This window comes from Eublepharis macularius, chromosome 1 (assembly GCF_028583425.1).
Source record: "Eublepharis macularius isolate TG4126 chromosome 1, MPM_Emac_v1.0, whole genome shotgun sequence".
NCBI lineage: Eukaryota > Metazoa > Chordata > Lepidosauria > Squamata > Eublepharidae > Eublepharis > Eublepharis macularius.
This window is the reverse complement of record NC_072790.1, coordinates 78,881,917-78,896,262: the sequence shown is the minus strand read 5'-3', so window position 1 is coordinate 78,896,262 and position 14,346 is coordinate 78,881,917. Positions and strand designations below refer to the sequence as shown.

The following is a 14,346-nucleotide window of genomic DNA, read 5'->3' as shown; positions in this document are numbered from 1 at the left end:
GTCATGAAGGTTTTGGACTGGATCCTGTATTCTTTTTTGTAGCTTTGGTATAGGTACGAAGAGCCAACTGTGATTGTTCAGCAAAAGGCTCTTACTCCCCAAAAAGTCACTGGAATATAGCACAGGATCCAGTTCTTTATCTCTAAGAGGTAAACTGGTCTAGGAAATCCTGATGTGTTAACAAGGTTGAAACAAAAAGTGTGTTCCATCAGTGCCTCAAATAGTTTCCCACTGGAAACCTCTAAGAGGAATAAGTTTCATAAGTGAAATTGGTTTGAGCATACTGCTTCTGAATACGCATAATGGCTCTTTTATTCAGGATCTATTATATTATGTATTGATTGGGCATCTATTATTATATTATGCATTGATTTGGGCAGCTATAGCCTAATAATCCAGTTAGAAATTAGGTGGGTACAAAAAGCACTCAAATGAAATTAGAGACTCTTTAGGAAACCATAAAGGAATAAAAGGGTAGCAAAATGAGAAAATGTTTGGAATGAAGGTCACATGAGGAAGAGCCAAGGCAACCAGACAAGTTTAGTTTAAAGAAAATTAATGGGGCTGTTTTCAAGCAGTTACTAGGTCACTTCATGGAAGAAAATAAATGTTTTTATGCCAGAACAAGAAGACTCAGCATAGCAGAAACCATAATGGGCACCTGTGTCCTCAAGTATATAATCTATACAAGAACTCTGTAAAGCAGGGCAGAGGGCTAGTAGGACAGGGTTCTGTACACAGCATTCAGAGGGCTGTTTGAAGGACCAAGGGACCCTATCAGGGGATCTCTCTATACTTTTTTGCTTATGTAGTAAGAATATTTTTATGGCAGCTGAGGTAGAGAAAGCTTTATCTCCCTTGCAAAATGTAGGGTGCCCCTTGAGTGGCTGTGGTAACAGAAGCAGCAGTGATAGCAGGTCAGAGCAAAGCAGATTTCACTTGGAGCTCCATAAATAATGCTTTGGTACCAGAACCAGTTGCCTCAAAGAGTTGCTGATTCTTAATAAGCCATGAATGTGAGAATAGGGACTTGGAAACTCTATGTGCACGCAAGCCAACTGGGGCGGTGGAGAGAAGTGAGCATTTGCCATTTTCTTACAAATTGACTGTATTTCTTTAAGTTGCTCATTATAGATAATTCAGTCTGAATTTTGTTATAGTGTTCAAGTGGAATAAATATTCTCTAGAGGGTCTAATTAAAAAAAGACAACCTTCCTTTGAACATTTGATATTATCTACCTTCTCAGCCTTGCTAAGCTCTCTCATCCGTTAGAGCAGTAATTTAAAAACATTAGGAGGGCCACAACATGTAGAATAGCCACAGCCCAGAAGCACACGAGCTCCAGGAAAAGATAAAAATAAATCTCTTCAAATTGTACTTGGGGGAAAAACTACAAGCACTTTTGCAGTTGCTGAGTAGAAATACCTTCCTTATACTGTGTTTCTGTTTCATGGTAAAATAAACTACCCATGTTACTTCATATCAAATACACTAAGCTCTGTGGAATAACAGTATGGTTTGCAAAACAATTCCAGATCCCCATAAAAATATTTAACAAGCTAAGATGTCATATGTTAACAAATGCACAGGAAAGCAAAGGATAGAACTTAATTTTGAAACAGGCTCTTTAATTAAACACTACAATTCACTTCTGCCTGTTTCAGATGGCTATTCTTATTTCAGTCCTATAGTTTCATGCATCTTTTTCCTATTCATTACAAACTGTATATTTGGCAGGAACTCTCATGAAAGACTCATTCAAATCAATCCAAACCACATATGAATATTAAGGCATACAGCATTTTTCAAAGCTTTCATTTAACAAGCTGTTATATCACTGTATTTATTTTTAACTTCTGCTCACACATGCATTTGTTTGGCTGATCTACATATTACATACGACAATCAAAAATTTACATTGCAATATCATTAGAGAACAGTGGAACTGAAGCCAATAGCACTGTATGCTCACCTGGAACAGAAATGGATAGTTTCTAAAATCTGTACACAACTTTGTTATTAGAAAGTATTGCCAAAACTTGGATTTACGGGCATGAAAGTGTCTTTGGAAATTCTACAATCCTTTCGATGTGTTCAGTATTTATTCTTACATTTAATCAGTAACTCGTGCATATAAAATGCTACTACCATTTATATTTAAGTTACAATTTAGAGGCTAGGGAGGTGGCTTTACTGATTTTCTTTTAAGGAAATCCCATGGCTCAGTTCCTAATTTCCCTCAATCCCCACAATATGGTGATGGCTTTATAAAGGGAATTTAGAAGCCAACAAAAGCAAGAAGAGAATTGGGTTGGCCCAAAACGAAGCTGCTGAATTTATGCACAAGTTGAGCGCAACTGCAAAATTAAGTTCTGTGCCATTTTGAATATAAGATACAATCCTATGCACACACTTTGGAATAAGTGCCACTGAAGTCAGAGATATTTGTGAGCAGATGTATATAGGATCATGTTGTGCAATTGCTAAGGCGAGTTATTCATATATCATACCTTATTAAAATAATTTGCTTTTATAAGCAAAACCAAGTATCTATTAGACTAACATCAAGAATGGATAAAAGTAGATTAACTCAAACTAAGCTTGCCTGTAAAGAGCAGATATGCAGATTGGAACATTCCGAATGCAAAGCCAACTGTTCTGCCCAAGCCCTTGTTCAAGAACCTGTTCATTCCCCTTCCTGAAGTACTGCAATGTCTGCAACATCCAGGGTAAATCTGGCATTGTGATTTCTGTGACATCTTTCCACACAAATGTGCATTAAACATTCATATACACTCCTGGAGCCATGTGCAGGTTAAAAGCATAAAATAAGCAGGTATAGAGCATACAAAGCATAAAACACACAAATATCAGGCCCAAGTAATTTTTTTAGATTTTATCCAATATTGCCTTTGAACTGACATTTCCTTTACCAAGCGGCTTCTTGTCTGTACCACTTCAGAATGCATACCTGCAGAATGCATATGCTCGTCCATAGGAAAAGAATGAAACAAAAATCTTTGCACATATAAAACTGGAAACTAGGGACACAGGTAGGTAAGAACTGTCCCTAGCATGCCAGTTTTCTACTGGCACTAAGTTATGTCAGCTCCCAATGCAGTCTGAAGAGGTACAGTCCAGCCACAGATTTACTATTTCACTATTTTGTTTGTGAACACTCATGCCAATTTCAACAGATCTCATAGCCTAGGCTGCCACCTTATGCAGCCTTTGGGGATGAGATCTATTGAAAACAGTATGATTTTCATGTAAATGTACATAGCAGCGGATTGTGCATGTGCTCGTTGACTAAAGCCTGTTGCTTCAAGCCTAGACACGTTAGGCATGATTTCACTAAAATTAAGCACATGTTAAAAATTATTGATTTCATTAGGGATTAAGCAATTATGAACTCCCACTGAAATTCATGGGACTTTTAGTTTCACATTCTATGTTCCTTTAAACAGAAATAAGCATTATGGAAGTGTCTGGAACTAACTTCTGAGTATGCAAACACAGGATTGGATTGCACAAGCACTTAAAACTTTGGCCGGATCATTTTCATTTCTCAGAAGTCAGACCCTCCGATTTCAAAGACTGTTCTATCTAAGCAAAGCACCGAGAAGTGAACCAGAGTGGCAGTTTAATAGACCATCATCTGCACCCTCGTGGCCTCTTTTAAAAACAGGATATGAAAAATGACATTGTATTATGAAAGAGATGGTCGTTTATGCAGAATTTAATAAACAAGTGCAAATTAGCATCACTTTGTATATTCCTCATCTCACCAAAGGTAAACTACATTGAAGAAGACACTTCCAAGCAAACATAAATTATTTTAACAATAAATGAAGGAGTCAGCATTTGCCATGTTTTGTATTGAGAAAATACGCTCACCATTGAAAGAACAATGTTTATCCTATATTGTGTTGCCCCCGAAACATTAAACAGCAAACTTCAGCTCAGTGAATGACTTGTAGGAACATTTATTGAATGATTTAACATTTCAAACTCAGCTCCATGTGCAGTTTATGTTGGATTTTTCCTTTAAAAAATCCTGTACCCTTTACAAACAACAACAGCCCTACTGAGGTTTTCAATTTTTCCCAAACTATGTGACATAATCAAATTTATGCATGCTCATTCTTTTATTTGCTTATATGTACAGAGAATGTTTTAAATTGAGTGTTCTAAGTATGCATATAGTCTATGGAATTCTTTACAATTCAGATGCATTTAAAAAAGTACCAGTGGACAAAACATTTCTCCCCCAAAAAGCTGAGGCAGCCTTTGTTGAATGGTGCTTGTTAAAAAATATACTCTCACAAGGAAAGCAAACAAACAAACCACAACGTTCCTTTTCTGTTTAGATGCTGAGAGATCTTGGCAAGCAAGGGCTCATAGTGAACTGAAAAGCAAAACAAGCAGCAGATAGCAGCAGGTTTCCTACATTCAGCCCAGTACCATGCACAATTGACTGGGGCAAGAAAAACAAAAAGCTGTGAACTCTGGATATATGGCATCATTCTCTGCTGGGCACAAATGAGTCTGTGAAGTCTCTATGGGTGTGTGCAAAAGGGCAGCAAGCATAGGGAGGGGAAAATATAGCTAAAGTCTACACTTCATGCATAGCTATTTGTGCGCTTGGCCTGCTTCCCCCACAGGGCTTCTTCAGACATCGGAATTGGAGCTGAGGTTTGTTAGCCTGGGATCGGCGTTGATCTCATACCTGTAGTGATATCCTTCCATGTGGTCTCTACAGGCATCCCTGATATTGTACATCCACTTTTTAATCCCTTTTCGGTTCAAGTACAAAACAAGCAGGAAAATAGCTCCAATGAGAGCCAACACTATCCCAAGGAAGACGTAAGAAGTCTGTAGCTGAGTTTGGTCACCTGCTGACACAGGACAGTCCAGGTCTGAGAAGCTGAGAGTCACTAAGGGCCTGCCCCACATCTCATTTGGATAAGAGCACTTGAGCGTTCCTTTGGCCACCACTAGGTTGCTTTCCTTAAGCCAGTTCACCAAGTCCTCAATCTGGCAGTCACAGACCCAAGTGTTGCGGCTGAGGTCGAGACTACTGAGTTGGGGAAGCCTACGGAGCTGGAAGATGGTGCTATTCCTCAGGCACTTGAGGGAGTTGTCACTGAGGTTGAGGCTCTGCAGCTGGCGGAGGTTCGAGAAGTCCACATTATACAAACCTACTAGGGAGGAGTTGTGCAGGTTCAGGTGCTGCAGGTTGGGCAGAGAGGAGAACATCTCTGCAGGCAGGAAATGCAGGTGATTGTCGGACAGATCCAGGCGCTTCAAGTTGGGAAACGTCCCCTGCTGGAGCAGCTCGGCAATGAGGGTCACATTGCTTGAGTTATAGAGGGAGTCGCTCAAGTTTAGCTCCTCTAAGGGGCTGCTGGCATTGCCAAAGGCCACACTGCTGAACGATGAAAGAAGATTGTGGCTGAGGTCCACCTGCTTCAAGCTGGGCAAGCCAGCTAAAGCGTCCTCTCCCACCCACTCCAGGCCATTGCCACTCAGGCTGAGATGACTGAGCTCCAGAGGGGGCTGGGAGAAGAACGTGTCCGGCTGGAGGCCGCTGATGCGGTTGCCTGTGAGGAGGAGATCCCGCACATAACGGGGCAAGTCCCGCGGCACTTCAGTCAGGTTCTGGTTGATGCATGTCACTGTTCTGGCTGTCTCGGAACAATTACAGGCTTCAGGACAATGGGCAAGCAGCTGAGCCGAGACCCAGCTGGGAAAGACTCCCACCAGCAGCAGCACTTCTAGCCACACAGCTCTCTTCCTCTCCCCAACAGGCGTGGGGGGTGCAGAGCCCCAAAAAGAGCACCCCAGCATCACCGCCTCTGCCAGGAGTTGCTCCTTTGTGGCACACACTCGCTGTTCGGTTGCCGCTGTGTGCCCCTTGCCTTTTAGACTCACTGCAACACTGGCACCTGTATCGAGCGGGGGGCAGAAGAGAAGCCCCGGCACAATCAACTCTCCTAGGTATAGGAAAACAACACAACCCCTGGCCTCAGTAGTACTCTTGCTAGTATGTCAACAGTACTGGAGTGTGGACGGGAACTCAGATCAAGTGCCAGAGATGCCCCTCTTGTACTTCTGGGGCTGGCTGCTCCTGAAGTCCTTGAGTTTCCTCCCTTCCGTGCACAGCCACCCTTGAAAGAAGAAGCAAAGAGAGAAGATGAAAACAACCAAACCCCCAAGGACACCATTTGCAGACCAAGAGACCACTCTTTTCCAAGATCGCCAACCACTCTCCCCATGTCACCGAGAGCAAAGTTACAAAAACAAGCCCATCTACTTAAAGTCACCAAGGATTCTGACTGTGCAAGGCAGTCCGGACGTGCCTTGCTTTCCCTACGTTTTGATACAGCAATATATATCAGCCTAAATGACATTTGACAAATCTGGTATTCAGGGAGAACTTCCTCTGTTGTTGTTTTTCAAAGAGCTTCCATGTACAGACTAGTCTATCCCTGAATTTCAGATACTGAGGATGAACAGAGAAGGCTCCATGAGTGAAGCAGCGGATATTGGAAATGGAAGGTTGGATTAGATGCCCGTATTTAGCTGAAAGGAAATGACCCTGAATGTAAGCCAATCCCACTGAAAAGGTGATACGGAAAAGGTTTTTATTATTACTGTACAAAAGTGTACAGTGTACAGAGGTTTGTATAATGTGGACTTCTCGAACCTCCGCCAGCTGCAGAGCCTCAAGTGCAAATTATCATGCCAGCTTATGTGGGCAGCCCCCTCTTTTCTTGACTGCCCCCGTGCAGCCCCCTCCTTGCTCTGACCCAGAGCTCAACACCCCTTCCCCACCAGGTCTCCCAGCTCCAAACTCTTCTGTCGCTAGTAGGTCCCCCAAGATCACTGACACAGGCGGCTTCCTCCTCCTCCAACCTTCATTCCCTTTAGTGGCATCACTCTGGAAACGGGATTCTGCTCACCATTCATCCCGGGAGCCCAGAGCCGCGACCAATCCTCTTCCCAGGTGAGGAGCGCGGCGCCCCCCGGCGCGGTCCTGTTGTGCGTCGACAAAGTTTCTTTCTCGAAAAGCTGCAACGCGTGAATCCTCGGCGCCACGGCTCTTCTTTCCCTCCCGCCCAACTTGCCACTCCTTCCTTTCTGCACCGGCCAAATCCCGCGCGGCTTACTCCCGAGGAAACATGCCCAGGGACCGGCCCGTGACCCAGTGCACATCGGGCGCTCGGGACCGGCCACACAGACTTGCACGGAGGCAGACCCCGCGGCCGCCCCACGTGCGGCCCGAAGCCGCGCCCGGCCTCTTCTCGGCGCGGGCGGGGACTCTTTCGGAAGGGGCGCGCAGCGCCAGCCCGAGCCCGAGCCCGGCCCCTCCTCCTTACCTGGTGGTGGTGCTGCGCCCGGGGCTGCCGCTCCAACTCCTCCGCCGAGTGCTAACTCCGCGGCGCGGGCAGCAACTTTCCCTGCCGCCGGCTCCCCGGCCCTGCCTAGCCCAGCCTCCGCGGCCAGGAGGGACCAATGGCAGCCGCAGCCCGGGGGGAGCTGCCCGCTCCTCGCGCCACGCCCTCCCGGCCAGCCGCAGCCCGCTCCCTTCCCTGGCGGGGGCTTTGTGGCGTCTCCTTCCAAGGAGGCGAGAGGAGCGGCTGCCTGGGCGGCCCGGCCCCTCGCTCCTGTTTGGGAAGCTGCGAAGAGTCTTGGCCGGTGGAGGGAAAAGGGGCTGGCAGGGGAGAGAGAGGGGGCGCGCCGGCTCCCTGCCTGCGCTCCGAGGTACGCGCTTCTTTATGGCTGGGACTGAGCCCTGCCTCGCGTTCCACCCTTCCGCGCTAACTGGACTGGAAACCCCGGCCGGCCGTCGCTCGGGCCTCGTTCATTGGAACTACAGCTCCAGTCAAGTTTGCTCCCGTTCGCTCGGGGCTCAGTGGGGACGGAGGCTTTCTCCCGCGCTTAGGCGCTGAATTGGCGTGGCCGAGCCGGGGCGGGGGGAGTGTCTCTCCGCGCAGTTTCTGCGCCTGTGAATGGTCTGGCGACTGGCGTACGACTGAGCCGTGCACGGAAATGCTACCGGTTGTGCCGCTTCCGTTCCTTGCCTGTTGGCCTCGCTACATTTAGGGTTTTAACCCGCTGCCCTCATGGGTTTTTATATTATATGCCGACTAAGAGGAAACATTCCGTTCATCTGATGGGCTGTAGCGGACAAAAGCATGTGTCAGAATAAATCTGTTACCATTAAGACTCCTACTTGTTTAAACTTTACAACGCGTTTCTTGGATCAACCCCTCTGCAGATCCGGAGAAGTGAGGTCTAACTCAGGGCAGCATATGCTGGAATAAATTTTGTTAGGTGCCGCTAGACTTCCATATTATTTAACCTTTATCCTAGTTCTCCTGTCAAGTAGTCCTGTGAGCCAAGGGGTCCAACAGTACAACCCTAAGCGTAGTTACACCCTTCTAGGTCCACTGAAGTCAATGGACTTAGAGGGGGTGCCTCTGCCTATAGTGGCACTGCAAGCCACTCTTCCAGTGTGTTCATACTGTTGCTTTTTCCTGCCTTTTAATATAAATGTACTGCCTGGAGAAAGTACATGGTAGGAGCACAAATCTTCTTGAGACTGGCATATGTTTAGAGCGATCAGATAGCACAGGTGGAACATGAGCCCCAGTGAGGAAGTGGGTAAAAATGATTCATGTACAAAACAGGAAAAACCTCAAAGAGATACGGTTTACAGGGACCTTCTGCGTTGATTGTGCAGTCATGATAACGTCCCTTCATCGAGGAAATAAGCTCTCAGCTCTAAGTTGTCAAGTAAAATGTGGCCACCCTCAGAACTCCATGACTGCTCCTTTCAGAACTTTATCAGCCGTAAAACTGTTCATGACCCGGTGACTGGTTTGCCAGAATCTTTGTACAGTTGAGAGCCACAACACATTCCATACTCCACAGCACTCTTTACACTCAAATTACAACCAGAGAGTTGAGGGGCATGCTGTGCTGCATTATGATTGCAAAGACAGCTGTCTATTCAAATCTTTGCTTGCTCATAAATTTCTTCAGTCCCTACCCAATTGGTTTGCTTATTGTCTATTGTGTAGTCTTCCTTGAATCACAGTGAGAAAGGCAGACTATAAATAAGTGGATAGATAAATAAAGTAGCTGTGCTAGTCTGCTGTAGCAAAATAAAACAAAATTCCATTGGCACCTTAAAGATAAACAACATTTATTTCAATATGAGCTTTCCTCAGTCACCTCTCACTTTTTCAGATAAGTATGGAAATCAAACTCACAATCCTCCTTATGAGGCAGGCTAGAAAGGGTGGGAGGAGGTAAGGCAGAGGGTTAATTCCAGGATGAGTCCTTCTCATATAAGGGTAGGTGCTTGCTAGCTAGAGAGCGTGTGGGAGGTAAGTATTTCTGCACTGCATACATGCCTCTGCCCCTTGGGCTTACCTTTAACTACTCATGCATGTTCGTTTTTCCTGCCTGGAAACTTCCTGGGAATGGCTTGGCCATATATTTATAGCAAAATGATTATGTTGTTTCTTAGCAGTGTCACAACATAGTGATGTCAAGAAAGTTCTGTTGTAATGCCTTGCAATTGGCAGTTTACTGAGAAAGAAAATGCTCCGAGGAGTCCAACAGGGACAGAAGATTGTATACTGACCTCTAATTTGGAGCTGCCCGCCTGTAATCACAGGCTGGATTCCCGGTTACACAAAAGCCCATTAGTGGTGTTCTGTCAGGATTCTGGCCCATTGAGAATACAGTGCCGTACTAAGGGCCTTTGTAGCTGATACAGAATTGACGCCAGAGAACATCTGCACTGGCAGATTGGGGGCATGGCCTTTGTGCACTATACCGTTCCCCTTGCAGGGCCCAAAGGAATAGAGAACAGCCTGATATAAGCTGCACAAGCACTCCTGAAAAGGGTGACCAGAGGCAATTTACAGCATAGAATATCTCTGGTTGTGCATAAGAGGAAGTTTTGCAACTTTTCTCTCCTGTGAGACTGCAACATGACAAAGCGCGCCTGTTAAAATGTCTTTTTCCACCCAGTTAATTCCTGAACACTAAGAATGGCCATTGCACCACAAAGGGGAAAAGTTTAAATTTCACTTCTTCTTTCAAAGATTGACTATTTGGAATACTATGACTACCGTTGCAATCCTCAACAGTTGAACGCTCCTAAAGCCATTGACTTCCATGGGGTTAGAAAGGTATATAATTCTGCCTAGGATTGCACTGTACATTGATCACTAGTATATGGATAAGAATAGAACGACAAACAGCAAACTGGAGTTTAGTTTTGGTGTATTAGAATGACAATATAGCATGCATATGCCTTAGTGTTTCCAAATCGTATCTCTTGGTGTAAACAAGTATGAAAGCCAAACAGAGCAAATCAATTCACAGTGGAAGATGGTTCATAATTTTACGGAGTTTGAACTAGTTTACACTTTTGATGACTCCCCATGTAAGCACATCTGGATCTGACAGCTGTGAACTCTTTCCTTTTTAAGGAGATCTTCTCACTCTGATAGATGTGTGTAGCAATCTCAGAACCGCTTGCCTGGCTTTCCAATATGTCTGCTGAGGCATTCTAAGTGAGGTGAAATTTTACTTAACCAAAATACTTTGGGTCTGCAAAGCTATACCTGTTAAAAGTGCATGTTTGAGACATAAAATTTAAACCACAGACAGAAGCATCTAGTTTCCATAATGGGGAATCTTGAGAAATGTCTAGCTTGAACACTGAAAGTATAATATGGCACAGTTGCAATCACTTTATGACTGGGTGTCAATGTTTATCATAGCTGTCAATCTGTTTTATATGTTTCTGTGTTGTATTATCTTTGCATATCTCTGTGTGGTCTCCCGCTGAATATATTTAGTTGTGTTCTGCAAACCGATTGCCTTGCAGATCTGTCTTCCTGGACAACTAATGAGCAAATGGAAAATTATTTAGTAGGTATCTGAAATAACTTAACAAATGTCAGCATATTCTGTTCAAATAAAAAACAGTTTACAAATACTTGACTAGGGCTTGCAGTATTCATTATGAATAACTTAATTTTGCTGTGCATAGTAAATAATACCTCTTTCCCCCCTCATTGCAGGAACGTGGATACCCTGGAGTACCAGGGACAGCTCATACAACCATCAGATTCTTTATACAATCTGAGTGAGTCAGAGTGTTTACTACCAGAAATGGTGCTGTATAAAAATAGATTTCAGACTTAATGTGAAAAGGGATCATCGGAATGCAGTGTAATTGTTCTGCGGGTTGCTCTGTCTTCTTCAGCCAAATTATGTAAAAGAGTTATAACTGGATCACATTTACTAGACTTGAAGCTCTAATCATGTGCTTAGTTTTAACAAAATAAAAGGCTGGTGTACTTAGTTTTCTATTTAATGTATCTGAAAGGATATGATGCTATCCAAGTAAAGCACTTGGGCGACAAACAGTGCAGTCCTAAACACTAGGCTTAGATTGGAGTAACTCTGCTTAGGATTGCACTGAAGGCAGTGCCCAGTCCACAAGTGCCTGGAAATCCTTTATTGCGTCTTATAAACACAGCACAGCGAGCAACTCCTAGATGATAGAACAGGTGCCTCACAGGGTTATTTTTTCACAGCAGTTATATCTCAGTTCTGGGCTTTTCTTATTCCAAACACAAAGCCTGTAAATAGGATTGATCTTATGGAAGAAATATCCTTGTGCCTGAAGAGAATAAAAAGATTTTTTTAAACTTGTAAAGCTCCTTGTAAAAGAGACAACAATATTGTTATACTAATGCTTTGCTAATCCTAGTCCTGTTCCATGTTGATAGTGAATTCCATAGTTCATGAACAGTGGACCTAGTTGTACCTGTCTCCTGCCACTGACATTATATATAACAAGTCATAAAACTGTCAAAGGTTTATCTTCCATCTCAGCAGGAGTAGAGAGAGGTCTGGTGAAAACCGGCAAGCTTTGTCACTTTTATTGGGCCCTTCAAGTTCCCTGAGAGGTAGGAGAAAAGCGTTGAATTTTACCAGTTCTTTATCTACTATAAGCTCCAGGACTGATTTACTTCCTTCCCACCTAGGCAGTGATATTAGACTTCCTGTGAAACTGACAGCTTCTCTGGACTAACTGCTGATGGAGGAGGGTTGGAGTGCCAGTTTTACCTCTGCTTTTAATTTTAATGACAGAGGCAGAGGAAAGCAGTGCTGCAGGTACAGGGCCTTGACACCTATGTCCTGTGATAGACTACTGGTTTAGAAGGGGAAATCATGATTAGGATTCCTTCTGTTCAAAGATCCTCATGCCCTTCATCCTTGGATCTCTCCACGATGTCTCTCTGCTGCTATTTGTCGGGCTGAGAAGGGCATCCTGGTTTTCAGCTCTTCATTGTTTTGCACTCATTTTTAATACTTCTTTTTGTTTCACCCAAAATAATGCTCATGAAAGCACAGACGCTTCTGTCATTTCAATGCAACTGAGCATGGGTCTTATTTCAGTTTGCAGTCTGAACAAAAGAATGCATAGGATTGCCAAGAAACTTCCTAATTGTTGTGTATATGTCCTCATAATTTGGGTCATGATGATTTTAGAATTACATGGCAAAGGTGTATATCACCTTGTAGGGAACAGAGCTAGTGGGTGTGGCTTATGAGGTTCAGTAGGAGGAGCAAAACTGGGTGTGAGGTTGTGTGGCTTGTAGATTTCATTGAGGCCCTTTCTCCTAATTTGAATACCAGAATTGAGCATAACACCACTACATTGGGATGGCACATAGCAAAATATCACTGATGACCTCTTTACTCACAATGAGATGAAAGTGCAACATTCCTACAAAATTTGGGCTGAAATTTGATGTGGAAATATTTAAAAATATTTACAAATCTGCAGTGGGAAAAAACAGAATGACAACAGAGAAAAGATGGAAATGCAGTGGTTTGGAATAAACTGGTGTCTGTACCAGAGAGAATAGCTAACAGTGAAGCATCCCAGAGCTCTTCTGTTGCAATTTGTTATGTGTTGTTTTGTCCTTTGTTGGTGTTCATTGATCCCTTCCTGTCATACGTTTTGACTATATCAAAGAGGCTGTGTTAAAGTGTCAAGATACTGGAGCCCATTCCTTTTCTGTGGTGACTTTCACCTTCCTGAGGAGGTGGGGAGCACCACTCTCAGACATTTTTAGAAGGTGCTCTAAGGCTGTTTTATTTGTGAGGGCTCTTAATGGAGTTTAAGTTGGAGGCATTTTGTGAGGGTGTGTGTGATGGAAATTAATACATTCATGAAGCACTTTAACCCCTTGGACTAAAGTGAGAAAGGCAGCATTAACTCCTGCATAGACACAAGAGATCTGAGAATTGTAGTGGGGCAAGGAAGTGAGTAGAAAGGAGTCCCCCTTCGGCACCAGGAACAGGGTTATAGCTTGGGCTTAACTATAACTCCTGCCCAGTATCTAAAAAAGGTGTTGGCTCAGTGGAGTACCCTAAGGTCTGCAGAAGAGGGAAGTCGTGCTGTCTGTGTGTTAAAAGTGGAGCACTTGAGAAGGAGTGCCAATCTCAGAAAGAACTCACTTTAACAACTTTAAGTATGATAACACCAACATCTCTCATACAAGCCAGCAAGAATCATACCAAGTGTTTTTTGCCTTACACCAGTTAAGTATTCTGTACAAAAACCCCTCTGTTACTTCAGTTTTAAACACCTGCCTACATGCCTTCTTATTTTACCTACTTGTAAATAAACCTGTTTCCAGGGCTCATTTCGAGGGGGAATGCACAGGAACACAGTTCCGGCAGTTCCCCAAAGAGGTCACATGTCAGGTGCCCCCACCCATCTGACTCTCGGCCATTTTGGGCCCGTTTTGGCCTGGATTGGGGCCGAAATGGCCTGGATCGGGCCTCTGACAGGTGGTGGTTCACTCTCCTGCTCATCAGCGGCCCAATCCTGACTGTTTTGGGCCCCTTTTCAGCCATTTTCAGCCCCCTTTTGCCATTTTGGGCCCAATTTCGGCTCTGAATGGCCAGGGTTGGGTCCAAAACAGCCAGAATAGGTGATGTCAGGGTGTGTGGCAAATGCAAATCAGCTATACTAATGACACACCTTCAGTAATGGCAAGAGGTATGGCATATGCTAATGAGTTATGCTAATGAACTATGCTAATGAGTTCCTCCAGCTCTTTTTCTATGAAATGACCCCTGCCTGTTTCATTGAATCTTCATAAGCCTTGTGTGCCGGTTTCTTTATAAGGGAAGCGCAAACTCCTGATCTTTCCCCTACTTGGACTTGGCTTGGGTAACTATACCACTTATATGTTCCTGAACGGTGGGACAAGAAAGAAAGTTGAAGCTAA

At 44.2% G+C, this 14,346-nt stretch overlaps 1 protein-coding gene across 1 annotated transcript; it reads right to left on the bottom strand.

The window, feature by feature from the left end:
* Positions 1 to 3,986: 3,986 nt before the first annotated feature.
* On the bottom strand, positions 3,987 to 6,132 carry TPBG (trophoblast glycoprotein). The gene has a single exon (XM_054989458.1). The coding sequence runs from the start codon at positions 5,849 to 5,851 to the stop codon at positions 4,673 to 4,675; it is 1,179 nt and encodes a 392-aa protein (XP_054845433.1). The 5' UTR covers positions 5,852 to 6,132; the 3' UTR covers positions 3,987 to 4,672.
* Between the last annotated feature and the right edge of the window lie 8,214 nt (positions 6,133 to 14,346).